The following is a 17930-nucleotide window of genomic DNA, read 5'->3' on the forward strand; positions in this document are numbered from 1 at the left end:
GATTGGAGCTGAAAAGGATTGGGTCTCTTGCTATCTGTTTCCACCACAGAACTTCTGAAACGCCAAGGGACACTTCTGCTTTCATTCAGATCAGTGAAATAAGTGCTTACGTTTAGCAAATTAAGTACTTCTTTCACAGTCAGAGATGTACTTGGGGGGGGGAGCAATGCAAGAACTAAATTAACCTTCTTACCAGAGCTACTTTTACTAAATAAACGGTCCCATATTAGGCAATTTTCTCACTCAGAACAGATTATTTTCTGCGGTTTGTTTTGCTATTTGGAAAATGTTCTCAACTATTCCATTTAACTCAGTCTGCAATTGTACAGCCTTCAGACTGTGTCTGTCACCCTAGGGATTGCACCTGTAAATCAATCATTCTTCCTAGAAAATAGATGACTAGTCAGAAACGCTTGCTGCAACATGTGAGAATGCCAGTGGCAGACAGGAATGTGTCTTCCTTCACAGTACTTCCAATTTTACTCTTTTAGTATTGGTAGCATGAATGATATAGTGGAACAGCCAGCTGACAGTAATATTTCATGTATATTTCTGCTTAATTTTGTGTTGTGTATGTGATCAACATGCCTGAATCCAAATTACCATATGGAAAAAAATAATTCTCAGCTTAACTGTCTGCATCCAAACCTTTTTGACCTACGTTTCTACATGTACATGATAAAACACTGCCCAATTTTGGAAAACACCCTTTCAAATAAACTTCATCTGACATTAAGATTAATTCTTACATCATTTGATTTGAAGAGATGTATTTTCTTGAATTGCTTTCTAAACTACAGTATAATTTCTTACAGCCTTTTGTAACAGTGCTGGAAGCAATATAGGAGAAACAGAAGATAATCAGCTTTCACAGTCGAAGATCAATAAGGTAAGGGGCATTATAAACACAAAGGTGTTAGCTGCAATAAATAGTCATAAAATCAAAGAATAGCTGAGGGTGGGAGAGACCTGTGGAGGTTTTCTAGGCCAAACTCCTGCTCAGAGCAGGACTGATTTCAAAGTTAAATCAGGTTGATAGTTTTCCAAATTGTGTGTAATGCAGATAATGTTTAAATGCATGGGAACAGACCTCAGTGTAAATCAACTCATCACTGGGCAATCTTCGCCATAATTTAAATTTGACAGCATACCTGTTAGAGAAGCATTCAGTTTCCAGCTTCTGTTGGAGTCAGGCTGGACTGAAGTTGAAAATGGCTAAAATGCTTTCTCATGCATAATATGGCTGCTGAAGTTCATAACATAACTGCCATTAATGAGGACAGAACAGTTTTCTAATCTCCTCTCATAAAAAGCAGTCCTGTCATATTTCCCTGGTATTTTTCATTCTGAGAGATGATTGTGGGAGAAACCTTTACCATCGTGGTTCTCCTTAATTTTTTTTGTCTTACCCCCCATTTTCCCGATTCCTATAAAAAAATAAACCATTGAGCCGTCTTTAAACATTGACTTGTGACTCCTAGGATTTCACACAATAAGGAAAGCATGTTGCCTTCACACCACACTGCCTAAAAATAGAGAAAGAGAAAGGAAGGAAGAAAGGATTTTGACTCCAAAAGTTGACAGATTCCTAAGAACAACAGCTGAATCTATCAATTTTTCTATGATTGGACCTGATTTCATGTGTCTTGTAAGTCCTGGGCTGAATCCCTGCTGCATTCAAAGAAATTCTCAGGTTCATGCAAAAGCAAAGAAAAACAAAACTTTTTATAAGGCAGAGAACATCACATGTCTCAGGGCGTTGTTACATCTTCCAGATGCTGCAACAGCAACTGTATACTCTTGAGTATACTCACTCCAAACAAGCCGTCAGTTAAAGCAACTTCATCATGGCCTTTGGAAATGGAGAAAATGTGAGTAGCAATAACTTAAAAATTCATTCTCTCTGGCTCATGTAACACACGTTTTCTTACATTTTCCCTTCCAGAACATACAATTTTCCATCCTTTTCTGTGTGACAACTTAAACTCTGTTCATGTTATTTACCCTGGCTGTGGTTATACTTCACTGTAGACATCATCATCTATACTTGGAGATGTTATGTCCTGGAGAGTTCACGTCAGCATTGCAGGAGTTTATGTTGTCAACCATCTTGCAAGACCTTTAGTATTTCTGTGACACTTGCACACATACTTTTTTAAATGGACAATTTGCTCCCCAGTAACATAGTGACTTGTGCTCCTCTGATTGGGTCAGGATCACGTATATTCACTGATGCTCGTTTGGATAGAAGGTTTTACAGATTTTACAACAGTGACATCATCACCTGGTGACTCTGTTGGAAACAGCACTCTGCATTTCCCGTCCTAGCTCCCGAATCCTTGCTGCTGGGCTCTATCTTTTCTTCCATTGAAGGGGATGGGAGCTTTGCCACAGGCTGCAGCGACAGCAGGAGTGCAGACACAGATTAGGCAAGGTGTTGGAGGATTTTCTGCACACCCTGTAGGTATTTAGGGAACCGTGTGGTATGTGATCCTAAATACAAGCTTATGCAGTTTGAACTCTTGAGCTAAACCCAGATATTTCCAGGCCAGCAAAGCTACCTACTGACTGTACGTCTGAGAAAGCACATCCTGAATTATTTCTGACTGTATTTCTGATTTATGTCCTGACTGTGCATCTGACTTATTTCTTCTGGCAAGTATCAAGAGTATGTTAGTGAAATGTGCCTGGATATAGTAGCTTAAGATGGAGCTATGCTGGAAATGTTCCTGCAGCTGTTACTTGGAAAACATCTGTGGTACTGTGCATTTGTACATCTCTGTTCACACTGGCACGGAGCAATTGATCTTGTGGAACAAAATATAAATTACTGTTGGGAGATATGAGAAGGACATTCTGCACCAATGAACACAAAATGAATACAGGCAGTAATGGTTTGGAAGTAGAGGGGCAAAAAAAAAATCCAGTGCTTCATTGCTGGCACAAGCAGTAAAGAGCAAGATCAGCAGACTCTGTGACACCTCCAGAACTCCAAGTGCTAGTTATCTGAGTAAAAATAACCAATCCACTAGCCTTGAGGCGTGACATTTTTTACGCTTAGCCTTGAAAAAAGCTTCTGACTTTGATAATCTCTGACAGTCTGTGTTTGCATAGTCTGATAAAGGGGAGAATATCCAGGCTGACATGATGTGTGGTTTGTGGTTAATGCTTGGCCCTATGCAAAGCATAAAAGACATCGCCCCGAAGAATTCAATTCTAGCCAAAGACATACAGTAAGGTATATTTAAGAAACCCTCTGGAAGGACTTTGAGAAGTATTTTGTTTAGAGCACATTAGTTAATTAAGGGATTTTGTCATCTCTTTAGGCCTTCAAATTAAGCCTGGGTCGTTAGAAGATGTGCTTAAGTGAATTCTAATGGCCTATTGTATTCAAGAATTCAGACCGGATGATCTTTGAAAAGCAAGGGCATGAGAAATGGAGAATGCCTTCAGTAACACAGCTGAGTGTGGGACGATGAGAAGCCAGATAAGATATCTGGTAGCCAGAAGTTTGTCACTATTCCTGAGCCAGGGCTCCTGCAAAGAGCCGATGAGGTGTCAGTTGCAATACGTGACTCACCGTGTCACCTCCCAGTAGCCTTGTGTGAGCTCCATGGCACAGAACGCTTCACTGTCTTACCTATTTTCTCTCATGATACCTGCATTGCATCATTAAAAAATAGAAATCAAGGTGGAAATATCTTCCTAGTGCTTTGTGGAGGCTTTGTGCAAAGGGTCTTTCATCTCATCTTTAATCCGAATTATAAAAAGTGGATTTGCACCATGCTAAATCTCTAAATAAATTTAAAATATCCGTTCCCAGTCCTCGAACTGAATGCCTCCTAGCAAATCATTTTACTCAACAGCTGCCCAGTTGTACAGCTGGCAAGGTGACTGCTCTTTTTCTTTCTTGGCTTAACTTTTAATGACTCATTTAAATTCCTTTTAAGCAGAATCCATATGATTTTGAAAATGCCTTCTGAAATTATGCACAACTACCTTTCTAAAAAAAAAAAAAAAAAAACCTTTAAAAAGCCGTAAGTACAACATTGCCTAGAATTATCTTGTCAATTAAATAAAAGAACCCACTTGAAATAAGTGACAAAAATATACAGTGAATGAAACGCACCTTCCAGTTACAAATCGTTATTAAAAGAGACCTTTAAGCAAACTGCTAGTTACCTGGTCATGCTTAGACAAGCACAAGGTTATTGAAACATACAGCTTCCTTTCAGCCAATTTAACTTGCACTGAAGGCAAATTATTGCCATAAAAGCACTGAAGCACGTTGCTCAGGCATTTGGTGTAATTGTTTGCTCCTAAAAGATTACCCTCGCTGCACAGCAATGTCAGCGGGATCAGATTCAGGTCTGCATCTTCAGTTGCCATTACAAATGCTCCCTGCAATGTTTTCCCACAGGAAATTGATGTATGCTTTTGATATTATTATCTAAAAAAGACAGGAAGCTATATTTTAATAGACCTGTAGATGCAATATAGATTTCTGACAATGGCTGTAATGGAAATCAGTGAGACTGAGCCGACTCACAAAGGAATTGCAAGGGGCCTAATGAAAAGCTCGCCTCACCCCCCCCAGCACAGGGATCATGAAGAACATTTTACTAACTGGGTAAGCGATGAAATACGTCACAGTTTTGGAGTCTCTCCTGGTTCCTTCCCTTCTGTTGCTGCACAGAGAGTGGAATTTGAACGAGGTGGGGCAACAACAACCTGGGAGCAGCAAAACTGCAAATACTGCCTGCATGACAGCGGGTGAGGTCATTGACGAGCGCCTTCCTCTTCGCACCTTTACGTGAGGGTTTGCTCTGGTGTGTGGGTGCAGTTCCACCTTCCTCTTCTTGTGTCAGAGCTGTTTTCGAGGCCCAGGAAATGAGTTTTGATAACATTGCAGAAGTAGGTTGCGTTGGATACTGTGCATGTGAGGTTGGCAGTTAGCTCCTTAACACCATCACAGATCTTTTCAACCCTGCGTAGAGAGATGCCTTCACGAAAGCACAGGCAGAGAGAATCAGGCTCAATGACGAGCTTCGCTGCCTCTCCAGCCATTTCCTGGCGCTCTGTCAGCATTAGGGATGATAGATTTCTGTGGTTACCAGCATACCACACACTGGCATGCTCAGAGCCGTGAAAGAATACATAAGGGCCTATCTCGCTGTGATGTTGTTGCTGAAACAAAATCATTTTGCATCAGTGAAAATCATCAATGAGGGCTTGGTTTTTCTTCATGAATCAAGATTTTAGCACTAGGCACAAGTTACAAACAATTCAGATTTTAGCTGTGTTTCGCAAGGGTTATGCCAGCTACCAGACAGGGAGTACAAACACTTCCTAGCAAAGATCTGTTTCTCATGGGCTTTTCAATCTCTCTCTTCCAGTAACCCTGTCTTGGAAGTCAGATTAAAAATGGAGTGAAAATGGAGGTCCAAAGTAGTCACCTTCAGTGTTTCACATTAACATTTCATCATCTCTGAAGGTCTGCCGCTGCCGCCTTGCTTGTGAGCTGTAGCACTGCATATTACTCAGGCATTGTTTGTACGGGGAGGTTTTGTGATTTAAGTTACACTGGAGCACTTCCTCTTGTCCCAGAACTCCAGTGCAGCCGTGCTGGTATAGGAGTACTTTTATATGGCATGAGTATGGTAGCTTTTTTCAGAACACAAAGTGTGCAGTATCACCACATGGCAGCTGTATACCAGCTTAAATGCATCCCTAATTTTACCTGTGCGTGAATGTCTGTAATGTATAAACAACTGATAAATGCTTTCTGTCTACACACAGAAAGCTGGAGTCCTAGGGTACATACAACCAGTCCTGTGTACAGCCAGGGTTCTTTGCCTTTGGCCTGTTTTTGCTGAAGGTGCCCTGCAGTCAGCCACGCGTGGCAGGCCTTGCAGCTTAGCAAAGGTCCAAACAAACAAGCGGCGCCTCCAGCTTTACTCTCTGGACGTGCAGGAAAAGCATTTCAGGACACACATCAAAAAAATAGGTAAGCCTGACCTTTGCAAAACAAAGCGATTGCAGCTAAACAACATAGCCGTGCTCTTATAAATGTTCTCGTGTAGACTAACTTGCGTTTCCCTCGGTGGTAAGCTTCCTCCTCTTGTGGAAATTCCTCTCATCCAGCCATTAATATTGTTGGATGTTATTTCTGCACTGTTCTGCCATATGTTGTAGCAGCAAAACAAAACCCCAATCTCTAAAAACTGAACAGTCTGTCCTAAACTGATTATGTCTCCATTGGTTTGTGTTTGGTTCTTGTCTGCTCAAAATATTTTCTGCTAAGTATAGCTCCCTTCTCCTGAGCAAACAAGCTGGGTTTCTTTTTTCTGCACCCTCCCTTCCTAATTTCGACAGCTATTTTGAACTCGGGGTGGGGTCACTCAGGCATGCATGCACTGTCATTGCTCGTCTCTAGATGAGCTCTTGTTGCCAGAGAACCTTTTCCTCAGCACCAGCCTCATATTGGCATTCAGCCTCGGTTGGCAAGCCTTGCTCCCCTTCCTTCATTTAGGAAGCACGTCATAAATCTGAATAAATTCATTTATTTGTGAATTCTGAACCTGACCGAGTGGCATGAGCGCAAGTTGACGTGTGTGAAATTACACACCCCTGTATTGAAGGCAGAGCTGCACCAGTGGGGACATTGACTCCTATGGCTACTAGAGAGAGGATCGAGTGGCTCTCTCCCGTAGGGGCTGTCAGGTGGGCAAATTTTGAATTCCAGGAGACTTCTGCATCGTTTTATCTCCTAGACTTGCTCCTTTACAACGGGCCTAGTGAGGAGAAGCCTGCGAAAAGGGTTCAGTTTTGAAAGCTTTAATCACCAGGGACTGGTCCCAGTGTTTCTACAAACAAGAGTCAGAATATTTTGGGCACACACACACACACAAAGCCTTCATGCATAAAAACATACACACGGAGGGTATTTTGTTTGCTTAAAGCACCACCTACTTTTCCTCCCCTCAGTTAAACACGAGCCACACAAATGTCAAATCACCTCATGTAATTAAAATGGAGATTTATATATATATATGATGCCTCTTAAGGGGGGGAAAGATTCTAGGGCTAATCTCATTTGATGCAGGCTCTCATGCTGTGTGATACTTTACCCATGTTCTTAAAAGAGCTTGAATCATCCTTGAATAAAATGCTAGTTCAGCATGAGCTGTTGTCTCCTGCATCACTGCAGAAAAAATGGATGTTGGCCAAAGCAGACACGTGTTTTTTTCCCTTGAATTAGGCTAAGTCCCTAATCATCATATAGCAGCAGTTTGGTCTCAGAGAGAGAAGTAGTCATGACTCCAGTGCCTTCTGCCTCCCAGTTTTTAGCATTTCTGCTGCTTTCCTGATGCCACCAACCTCCATACCAGTATAATGGGATTGCAATAGGGCAGTTAGCTTAATTAGTGGCTGTGAAGCTCTTTGTTTAAGTGGTTCAAATAAAGCTATTGTCCCAAGTGACCCTTATTGTTCTTACCTGGGTGACCAATTGCTGAGCTCTGAGTGCATGTGTCTGGAGTGTTAATTACCGCCTGTCCCTTAATCATGAAGGTTTGTAATCCTATTGCAGTTTGGAAGTGCTCGTGCCACAAGGCCCAATTAACATCCCTGATATCATCTGCCAGTCCACACACAGCTGTTAGCCACCCATAACTATTCTGGATGAATTGCTGTGCAGACCTGCCAGGGCACATTTTGCCAAGCAACTGGAAGATGGTTTAGCAAGACTAGATAAAATACGACCTTTGTAAGTTATTACTAATGCCATTTGATGGCTTTAAAAGTCTCACATCACAACAAAAAAAAAAAACAATAAATATTTCCTTGTTTAGTTTAAAATTTGTCTTACAGAATGCAAAGCTTTTAAGCTAAGGCTTTGGTATAAATCCTCACCTTTATTAGTATCCCTAAAGATTTTGGATGGTTTTTGCTCCAGGTTTAATTCCTTTTTCTGCTGATTTCACACCAGCCTTCCAGTGCAGCCTAAATCAAGAATCCTCCATCCAAGGCTAGCATCACTGTTTCTACCTAATGAGTGCTCTAGCATCTGTAGCTGAGGACTTTGAAACTTTTTGTTTACTGTATCTTTAGGTTCCCAAAGAATGTCAGGAAGGAAATGCTATTCTGTAAAGCACAGCAGGTCACAGAATAGATTAGTTGTGTTTTCTCATGATACTGGAAACATTTATCTTCCCCCCCTTCCCTTAACCACAATTAAATGGCACATTGAAAGAAAATTTGTTGTTCCTTGCAAAGGAAAAAAAAAATACAGATTATATTTCTAGGCCTTACCGTGACTCCTCCTTTGCCTGCAACACTTGATTGTAGTGCCAGGTCCAGACAGCACAGGGAGCAGACTAAGTTTCCCTGTTAATAATCCCAAATATGATGCTGATGAGTACATTGCTTAAACTAAGGATCCTTCTGTTTTCTTTGTGTTTTGTTGGTGGTGGTGTTTTTCAGGCCAGCTCAGCTCTTTGCAACAGCTCAGTTAATTTTGGAGAAAGAAAGAGGGGCAGGTATCCTCATCTCCTAGCACAGAAAACGCACCCGTCTGATGCCAAGCTGCACAAAAGCACAGCCGAGCTGGGAACAGATTTCCCCCCCTCCTCCATTTACTGGAGATACGAATGATCATTTTGCAGAGTGCTCCACTAAGTTTAAATTAGTAAAGAGGATGCAAGTAGACGGCCAAATTAGTATTTTTAGTTGTCATGCCATGTGTTCAGCAAACGAACCTTTTTTGGCGTTTAGGTAAACTGGAACATATGTGCAGCTGGGCCGAGCAGTTCAGCGGTCAGAGGGAGAACATCCATGCTGCAGCTCGGTGGGGGCAAGACACTGCGGGATGTGGGGGAAAGAAGTGACAACTGCCCAGGGGGTTGGGTGTCAGGCTGCAGCGCAGAGCCTCAGCACGCACGCCCCACGTACACGGCGCCACTGCAAGCAGGCGGTTTGAAGCCAGCTCCGCTAACAGCAAGCGTTGTTGTTCAGACTGGAGCAGAGCTGCAGCTACTGCAGATCCTAAAACTGCTTTTATCTCTTGGCTTCAGTCAGAAGTCGTCAGCTGCCGTGCCAGTTCACTCACCTCGCAGGGGTGCTATAACTCGGGCTGTTCAGAGATAACTGATGGTGATTTGTGGAAAACGGACTCCACAATCAGTAGGATTGTAAAGTTGGTAAGTTTATTCAGCGCTGGGCAGCATGGGGGTAGTCCCACCAAAGTCGTGTGCACCTGATGCAGCAACTTGCCTTGGTTATATGCAGCAAAGAGTTGTATATGCTTGAAGTTTCACACTACGCCTATACATATCCATAACCTGTCCCTGCTTAGCATTAAGATTAGTTCAAGGAGTCATTTCCATAAACTCCTCCCATCTGTGCTTGCGCAGTGTCTCCTGGTGGTGGTTGTCAAGACTCATGGGGATGAAGGTTGATGACTCTTCCTCATCACTGCTAGTTGACCTCTTGTCTCTGCGCAGACTCAGTTGCTCCTTGGCTCTTGTCCATCCGCAGGGCCAGTTTCTGCCAGTTTCTTAAGACAGGCTCACACTCTTACTAAGAGACTGACCTTGGTAAGGGGCCCAAGGCTTCTTGCTTTGGTTAATTTGCACAACGCACCATAGGTAGCAAAGACACCAAGTAGCACCCTGGTGCAGTGCTGTCGGCGCTGTGTCTCTGCTGGATAAATTCTCCCACCCCCCTCTCTCAGGGGTACCACAGGGGCACCGTCCCATCAGGAATATCTCAAGGAGACCTGGCGCGTGTGTGTGGGAGCCCAGGAGCGCCCGGCATCGAAATAAACTTGAAGAAATTGTCGGCCATCATCGCTGGCACGGCAGCCAGTAACTGCGCCTAGAAATAGCGAGTGGCATAGCAACATTGCTGACTGTGTTGTGGAGAGGGCGGCTTATTTTTCCAGGCAGCGCCATTTAACGAACATTTGCTGTTTGTTGAAATTTTCTGTGGGGCCGCTGACGGGGACCGACCGTTGGCAGCGACCGTTGGCGGCCACCTCCGCGCGCTCCCGCCGCCCGCGCGCGCAGCCCCCCCCCCCCCCCCCCCCCCCAACCGGTGAGCCGTTGCTAAGGCCCGCGGCTGTGGGCGGGGCAGAGGCAGAACTCGGCCGGCCAATCAGCGCTGACCCGCCCCGGCCCGGCGGCCAATCGCGGGCGGTAAACAACACAACGCGCGGGGCGGGGCGAGGGGAGGGGGGAGCAGCGCTGGCGGCCAATCAGGGCGCGGCAGAGAGCGGGCGGACTGTTTGAAACGGGCGAGGCGCCACAAAGGGGCCGGGGCCCTTTAAAGGAGTGATGTGACTTCGCTGTGTCCCTCCGCCGGAGCTTGGCGCTCGTTAGGAGGAGCGCGGTTTTGCCCCGCTGCCCGCTAGGCAGGGGCTTATCCCGGTGGCTGCAGCGGGTCCTGAGCGCCGAAGCCTCTCAGCGCTCCGCTAGGGTTCGCGGCTGCGCGCGGACTACTTTACGCCCTGCGGCCGGACCTAGAGGAGATCACTCCGCGCTGAGAACAAAACCAGGGGGGCGGGGTTGCGCCGCCTCCATTTTGCTGTGGGGCGGCGGTGGCGGAGCCGGGGCGGGGGGCGGCGGCTCGGGATGGTGGCGGCGTCGCGGGCATCGCAGTGACCCGCTGCGGGGCGCGGGCGGCCCTGCCTGGATGCGGGGCCCGCGGGGGAGCCGCCCGGCCTCCGAGCGCTGAGGGGAAGCGAGCCGGGGCGGGGGGCCCGGCGCCCCCTCGGCGGCGCCTGAGGCGAGAGCTGGCAGCGGCCGGCGGCCTCCCGGCCTCCTTCCCTCCCTGAGGCGGCCCCCGGCTCCGGGGGGGGGGAGGAGGGGAGCGAGGATGAGCAGCGAGGCGCTGCGGCTGTTCAAGCAGCTGAACCTGCAGCTGGAGCAGGAGGGGCGCTTCCAGCCCCGCGAGAAGGGGCTCAGCCTCATCGAGAGCGCGGCCGAGGTGAGGGGGGGCCGGGGGGAGGCCCGGAGCTGGGGGGGGGGGGATGTTTGTGCTCCCCGAGGGGCTCCGGGCTTGTGTTCTGCCGCCCTGCGCAAGCTGCTGCTGTGTTTAGAAGGCGTTGTGCTGTCGCAGGGGGGCTTTCTGTCAGGTAGTTTTCAGTTTTTGTTGTTGTTGCCTTAATATTTGATGGAAAGAATCTCTTTGGAATCAGTCTGCTTACTTGTTTTGAAAGCAGAACTTGTGGTTGCCTAGTTATTTGCAGTCAGGCAGAACAGAGGATTAGCTGGGTTTGGTCCTCAGATTCCCCGAGGTTAGGAGTCTGTGTGTGTGCGCGTGTGTGCACTTGGTGAGAATTGTCATCTGGTAAGTGTGCACTTAAAGATTTGGGTATTGCACTGCTGAGCGGCTTTTGAGTCTCAAGTATGTGACTGAAAACCTCCTAGGTTAAAAGACAGCAACAGGAAGTATTTAAGGGGAGGAAAACAAAAAATTGTTTCCCTTTAGTCTAAGTAAGACTGGTCTGGGAGTGTTGACGGTCCTCTGTTGTTCAGTTCTGACTCTGCTTTTCTTGCCACAGAATGAAAATACCCTGTGCCCCAGACAAAGGAATGCCAAGGTGGAAGATCTCTGGAGCCTGACCAACTTCTTTGGGTTTTCAACTGAGACGTTTGTTTTGGCTGTTAACATTTTGGACAGATTCCTGGCTCTTATGAAGGTAAATCTGGGGGGAAAGGGGACCTGCTGTAGTGTCAGCTGGGAATATACAGGTTTCCTGTGAACTTTCTTTCCAGACAAATGGGGGGGAGGGGGGGAAAGATTGTGATCTGGGACTGTTCCTAGATCATTTCAAAAAGCTATTTACTGTTCTTAGGTTACTGATGTTGCTAAAGTGCTTATAGGCAAGCTGGGAAGTAGAGCACAGTTCTTGCATGACATATTAGCTTATATTGTGGTGATACATTCACTACTTTATGGCCTCTTCTTACCTTTAAAGACAAGTAGCAGCATGGTGTATTTTATTTACAGTAAGCCTGTAGCCTTTACCAGGCAGATACAAAAAACTAAGTATGATTTAATAAAGAAAGAAATAAAAAAATAAATGTTGAAACCTACTTCTAGGTACTGTGGTAGTACTGAAATACAAGTACTGTGATAGAAGCTTAGTTTTGAGCTGGAACTAATGCCACAAGATCATCTTCTGGGTGTTTTTCTTTTGTGTTTGTGCTGCTTTGTGGCAGATCTTGAACTTAAATCATTTCCACATTACTGAGCTGGCAGAAATATTAATGTCTAGAGTTGGATCAGTTCTCTGGCCTGACTCAGGGTTGCACAAAAACATTTTTCCTGGTATATGGCAGGGAACAGCAGAGAGAGGGACTAGTTGTTGAGCGGTAGGACTGCCTAGAACAAGCTTGGGCCGGATTTGGTTGGGCTTTAAAAGAGTAAGTGAGCACTGCCACTTGGAGAAGGGAGGTAGTGCAGCTCCTGCTTTGTCATGTTTTCATAGCGTAGTGGTGTGGAATGGCTTCAACAGAGGGTGCTCGGCTGTTGAACTTCGGTGTCCTTCAACTTGGCAGTGACAGGTTGGTTCTGCTGTATTGGCTCTGCCTTGTGGTGAAACCGAAGTGATGAAACTAGTCATGATTGCATCAGGTGTATGAGTGGACTGATGTCAGGTCTAATGGAGATAAGTTCAGTCTTTCTGTTGAACTGTAAATATTTCAAAACTACTCAGGCTGGGTGAGCTGTTTTTTCCCTGTTTGGCAAGCACCACATATACAGGTGGGAAGTATTCATGGTGTTTCCTCTTCTAGGTGAAACCGAAGCATTTGTCCTGCATTGGAGTTTGTTGTTTCCAGCTGGCTGCCCGAGTAGTTGAAGAAGAATGCAATATTCCATCTGCTCATGAGATTATCCGCATCAGCCAATGTAAATGCACTGTGTCCGACCTGAAACGGATGGAAAAGATAATTTCAGAGAAGTTGCACTTTGAATTTAAAGCTACTACTGCCTTAACTTTCTTGCACTTGTACCATACAATTGTACTCTGTCATACCTCAGAAAGGTGAGTTGAGTTGCATGTTGATGCTGTTTGCAAAGGTCTTTTTTTTTTTTTTCTTCAGCTGCATCTTAAAACGATTATGGGGTTGGCTAGAGAGGAGGCTGCTCCTTTTGTCTCACTTCCTGATGTGTTAATACTTGTTGACATGAATGCTGCTTCTCTTGGGTGTCTTACAGGAAAGAAGTATTGAATCTGGACAAATTGGAAGCACAACTGAAAGCTTGCAACTGTCGTCTAGTCTTCTCTAAAGCAAAAGTAAGTCGAAGTAGCTTTTTGTTGACTTCTGAGTACGCTCTGATTCGTGTATGCTGAGCAGTGTTTTTTGTCCTTCTAGCCATCTGTCCTGGCCTTGTGCCTTCTCACTCTTGAAGTTCAGACTTTGAAATCTGTTGAGCTGTTTGAGATACTTCTGCGTGTTCAAAAGCATTCAAAGGTAGGTGTTTTTGGTGGGTTATTTCTGCAGTTGCTGGGACAGCTAATGATGTGTGCAGCCTTACATGTAAGGGACACCTGCTGTCAGCAAGCAGTCTGCGCAGGTAGTGCTTGGCATCAGCTGAAACGAGCCATGAAACACACCTTTAAGCATGTCTGAAATTCCTACACTGCTCCATTGATAGAATGCCAAATGCAAATAACCACTCCCTAGTACAGAATGGGATGGAGTAGTCACTTCTCAGTGGCACATCTTGGCACCTACTCAACATGCAAAATGATTATAGCTTAAAAACTGGGTTAAATGTATAAAATGAGAAGAATTGCTGATCTAATACCTACAAGGTACATGTTTTAACAAGCAGCTGATGTAACTTGTACAGTTCCAGCTGCATGTTTTAAAGACTTCTGTTAGGATGACTAAACTGTCTGCAGGGCAAGTTATTCTTTTTGTCTAAATAGCTCTCATAAAATTTATAGCTTCTAGCTGCGTGTTGTAGCAAGCGATAGTCTAAAACAGACTTAGCACTGTTGTAGTCAACCTGAACTACCCCAGTTTCTTGAGGAGTGGGAGTAGGTTTTAAAGTATGACACCATCTTTAAAAGATGGTATTATCACAAGGGCAGCAGGACCCTCGTACACTGCCTTCTGTTACTCTCACTGTGATGTGTTCACACAAGTAAAGCCCTCAAAAATGCTCCGTCACATTTTTCCCTGTGGAAACATTAAAAATGTTAATAGTCACTGACAGGCAACTCCAACTCAGATGGTTGTTTCTAGGGGGTGTATAGGTGTTCACCTTCAAAAGCAGCAGAACTTTGACAAAGGTGTGACAGGAATATCATTTCTCTTGACTGATTGTTTCATTCAGTCACTTCTTTTAAGGTAAAGTGGAGGGAGGGGTTATCTTTTCTGCCTGCTAATATAATAACTCAGTTGTTTTTTCACTTTCCAGATAAGTGACAGTGACCTCCTTTACTGGAGGGAACTGGTCTCGAAATGCCTGGCAGATTATTCTTCTCCTGAGTGTTGCAAGCCAGATCATAAAAAGCTCGTTTGGATTGTTTCAAGACGGACAGCCCAGAATCTACAGAACAGTTACTACAGCGTTCCTGAGTTGCCAACGATACCAGAGGGTGGCTGTTTCAATGAAAGCGAAAGGTTGGTAAAACTGGCAGCTACCCTGGGGGAGGTCCTTATTTTCTGGACATATTAATGGTAACACTGAATAATGAGGCTTATTCAGTAACTTTTGAGAAAATGTTACCTTTGAAAAGAGTAGTGGACTTAAAAATAGATCTTCGCAGAAGAAAAACTGTGGAACTGTCATTGCGATGTTCAAGAAGCACAAGGCATGCTTTGGGGGGTGGGATGTGTTCCTTGTAGATAGTAAAGGAGGCTTACAGAGTCTTAAAAAATCATTTTCATCAGAAATGTGGAGCACTGGAGTCTTGATTGGTAGGACTTTTTTGGCATTAGGAAAAAGGAAGCTGTACCTTGTTATGACTTAAGCCCTAGTGCCGAGGAGTGTTTAGTCCTGAAATGTTAGCTAGGAGCAGAGCAGTTTGCATGAAAACCCAGGATTGAGGAACGCTTTACCTCTTTCATGGCGTTGTGCTGTGTTTAAAATCTTTCCTACTCTTCCTTCCAGTGAAGACTCCTGTGAAGATATGAGCAGCGGAGAAGAAAGCCTTAGCAGTTCTCCTCCCAGTGATCTGGAAGGCACCTTCTTCTTTGAACTCAAAACTAAAACAAAATGGCAAACTCTTAACTCTCAGTCTTCGCATTAAGTCTTGATTGTAGTAGGTTAAGATTTTTTAATGCACCATAGTTTTGGCAATAATAAGAGGAGGTGGTGTTCTGTAAACCGTCTGTGTTTAAGGCAAGAGTTGCTGTGGTACAACAATGCTTTGAATGCCTGCCTTGTTTTTGCTTTTCTAACTCTTAAAGAGGAAAAAAACAAAACAACTCCCATTCAGGTCCCAGTTCAGCCAAAAAGTTGATGTCCAGTTTTGATGTCGACAGGGATAAATGCAGTCCTGTACCTGGTGGCCCTGATACTTAGCAGCTAAACATAAGCAGCGGTGTTCAGCAGCACGGCAGGCTGACAGCATACTGGGCTGTGTGAACAGGCTGGGAGTTGAGGGAAGTAAGTTTTTCTTCCCTTTACTTGACGTTTGTTCTTGCCTGGAGCAGTGTCCAGTTTGGGCCCAGCTTGTTCAAGTCTGTCACACAGCTGCCAAGGTGGTCAGGGGGTCTGGGGTACAGGGCCTGTGAGGAAAGGCAGGGGGAAATGGGGTTACTCAGCTTGGCACACAGGGCTTTGAGGGGGAGTAGGGTCGAACAGCAGCCTTTCAGTATGTGAGAGAAGGTTGCTGGGATGATTATTTCATGGCCTTGACTGAAGTTCATGGAGTAAGAATGAGACATGTCCCACATAGGTTGAAATGGGAGGTTTTCAGTTAAAGTAATAGAAGACTTGGGGCTCCATGGGGACAGTCAAGCATGGGAATGGACTAAGAGGGGCTGCACAATCATTGTCCTACGAGGTTCTCAGGCTTCAGTGTGACAAAACCCTGAGCAGCTTCTCTGAACTCAGTATTGGTGCTGCTCTGGCAGGGGCTTGGCACGGAGTCCTCCTGTGAGAGCCCCTCTGCTCTGCAGAGATCAAATTGGCTGAGTGGTTCAAGTGGCATGATGCGCACACAGTACCATGCTGAAGTGATTTACTGTCAGATGGGCCTTCTTAATACTGAAACTGCTTTAACACTTCATGTGCTGGGCTCCTTTTCAGCAGAATCTTGTGTTTTTTCAAGCAGTTTTTATTTAAAGCTTAGTTTTTCATACACTTCAGGAATCCCTGTTTCAAATTAGGAGTATGCATGGTAAGAGATTTCTAGTCAATACGAGCTTTTACTAAAAGTGGTAGCGTAAAGTGTGACAGGGCTTACTTTCATGTTTTTCTTTAATGCAGATGAGCTCACACTGAAACTCCCGATGTATGCTTCAGTGTGTTTAAAATCTTAGTGTTAACATGTAAGTCCATATTGTTAGCCTAGGCTTATTGACACGGTCAATCTTGAAGTCTACATTCCTTTGAATATTTAACCCTTGTAGTTGATTTCAGTATATTCATGTTATTGATTGAGTCATAATCAGACTTGTTTGCATGCTTATGTAAAGCAGTTAGTGCAGGAAACGTTGATATTATGCAGTAATATCAGGTAAATGTGATGTTGATGAAGTAGTTAATGTAATGGTTTTTCCTGAACTTTGTAACGAAGCACATGAACTGAAGTCTGCTTGCACTCCTCTGTACTGAGAGTATGGCAGGGAGCAGGCGGCATTAACTCAGAGTAACGGTGAGAAGCGTGGTGGTGCCAAAGTAGGAATGAAGGAGCAAAGAAGCCAGAGGCCGTTTTGTAGGGGGAAGAGTTGTTTTAGAATATGAGCAGTGCTGTAAGTTCATAACTGTTACATGATTTCAGTTTTATAAAAATACAAAAAGTTTACAAAAAATGTAAATAAAAATGTAAATTAAAAATGTACAGAAAAAAAAATTTTAAACAAAAAAATGAGCAGAAAATACTGTATTTTTTTACCTTGTAACTTTTGTAGGTATGTTGCATGTAGATATTAATTTATTGTGTACTCTGTATGATACGAGCACTGTACACTAGAAGACTTCTTACTGCGACTCAGCACCTGGAAGCTCACTTTGGAAATAGAGTACCTTGGTTGCAAGTAATGAACCTACTGTCCTGTTTCAGTTGAGAACAAAAATAAACCAATTGCTGTATTTGCTAACTGGTGTGAGTCACGGTTGGTTGTACTTGAAGCATTTGGCTTGCTTTCTTCTGCTGCTCTCTAGCTTGCGTGGTATCCCAGCTGCTCCTGGGTCCTCTGGAAGTTTTGGTAAGCCTGTGCGTGGCTTGGTGCTGGATGTGAATCTCTTCTCAGCTTTGCTGCTCTTGATTTTGAAAGCTGGTGAGAGGCATCCTCTGCTTATCACCCAGCTGCAGCTGTGCTCTGCTACGTGCTGGGATGAGTTTTGCTGATGGTGTTTGTGCATCTGGCAAAGGAGAGCTCCCGCTAGTGGTAAAGTTAGGGGTGGTCATGCACCAAGCGCCTTGGGTTTTGCTGTCTGCTTGCTGCTGTTTGCAGTCTTCCGGGTGAAATCTGATCACTGGATGTGTCTGTCATTGCAATCAGATCTACAATAAGTCACTTAAAAAAAAAAAAAAAGAAAAACACACTTGAATCAGTTCCCTCTTCCTGTCAACATGCCATCTTAGGAAATATTTCTGGTCTCTGTTTCAAAATAATGGACAAGGGGCCCCAAATGTCTAGCTGGCTTTTCACTGTAGGACCTCAATGAGCTTTCATAGCATAGGAAGAAAGGCATTGAAAATTACTCAGGATGAACATGGAAAAGTGAGAGAAGATTCA

The 17930-nt window shown here is 44.6% G+C and overlaps 1 protein-coding gene across 1 annotated transcript; it reads left to right on the forward strand.

Moving 5' to 3' along the window:
• Positions 1-10642: 10642 nt before the first annotated feature.
• Positions 10643-17013, forward strand: CCNG2 (cyclin G2). The gene is made up of 7 exons (XM_032187057.1): positions 10643-10986; positions 11564-11701; positions 12801-13051; positions 13225-13303; positions 13383-13481; positions 14437-14642; positions 15133-17013. Exons 1-7 carry the CDS (start codon positions 10876-10878, stop codon positions 15269-15271), a joined length of 1023 nt encoding a protein of 340 aa, XP_032042948.1. The 5' UTR covers positions 10643-10875; the 3' UTR covers positions 15272-17013.
• Positions 17014-17930: the final 917 nt, after the last annotated feature.

This window comes from Aythya fuligula, chromosome 4, assembly GCF_009819795.1.
Source record: "Aythya fuligula isolate bAytFul2 chromosome 4, bAytFul2.pri, whole genome shotgun sequence".
In the NCBI taxonomy this organism is placed as follows: domain Eukaryota; kingdom Metazoa; phylum Chordata; class Aves; order Anseriformes; family Anatidae; genus Aythya; species Aythya fuligula.

Bases quoted from the DNA above. Each gene is read 5' to 3' on its own strand.
- CCNG2 (XM_032187057.1), top strand. From the start codon at position 10,876: ATGAGCAGCGAGGCGCTGCGGCTGTTCAAGCAGCTGAACCTGCAGCTG. The intron at 13,052-13,224 runs GTGAGTTGAGTT...GGTGTCTTACAG, and splicing joins CTCTGTCATACCTCAGAAAG to GAAAGAAGTATTGAATCTGG. The intron at 13,304-13,382 runs GTAAGTCGAAGT...TTGTCCTTCTAG, and splicing joins TAGTCTTCTCTAAAGCAAAA to CCATCTGTCCTGGCCTTGTG.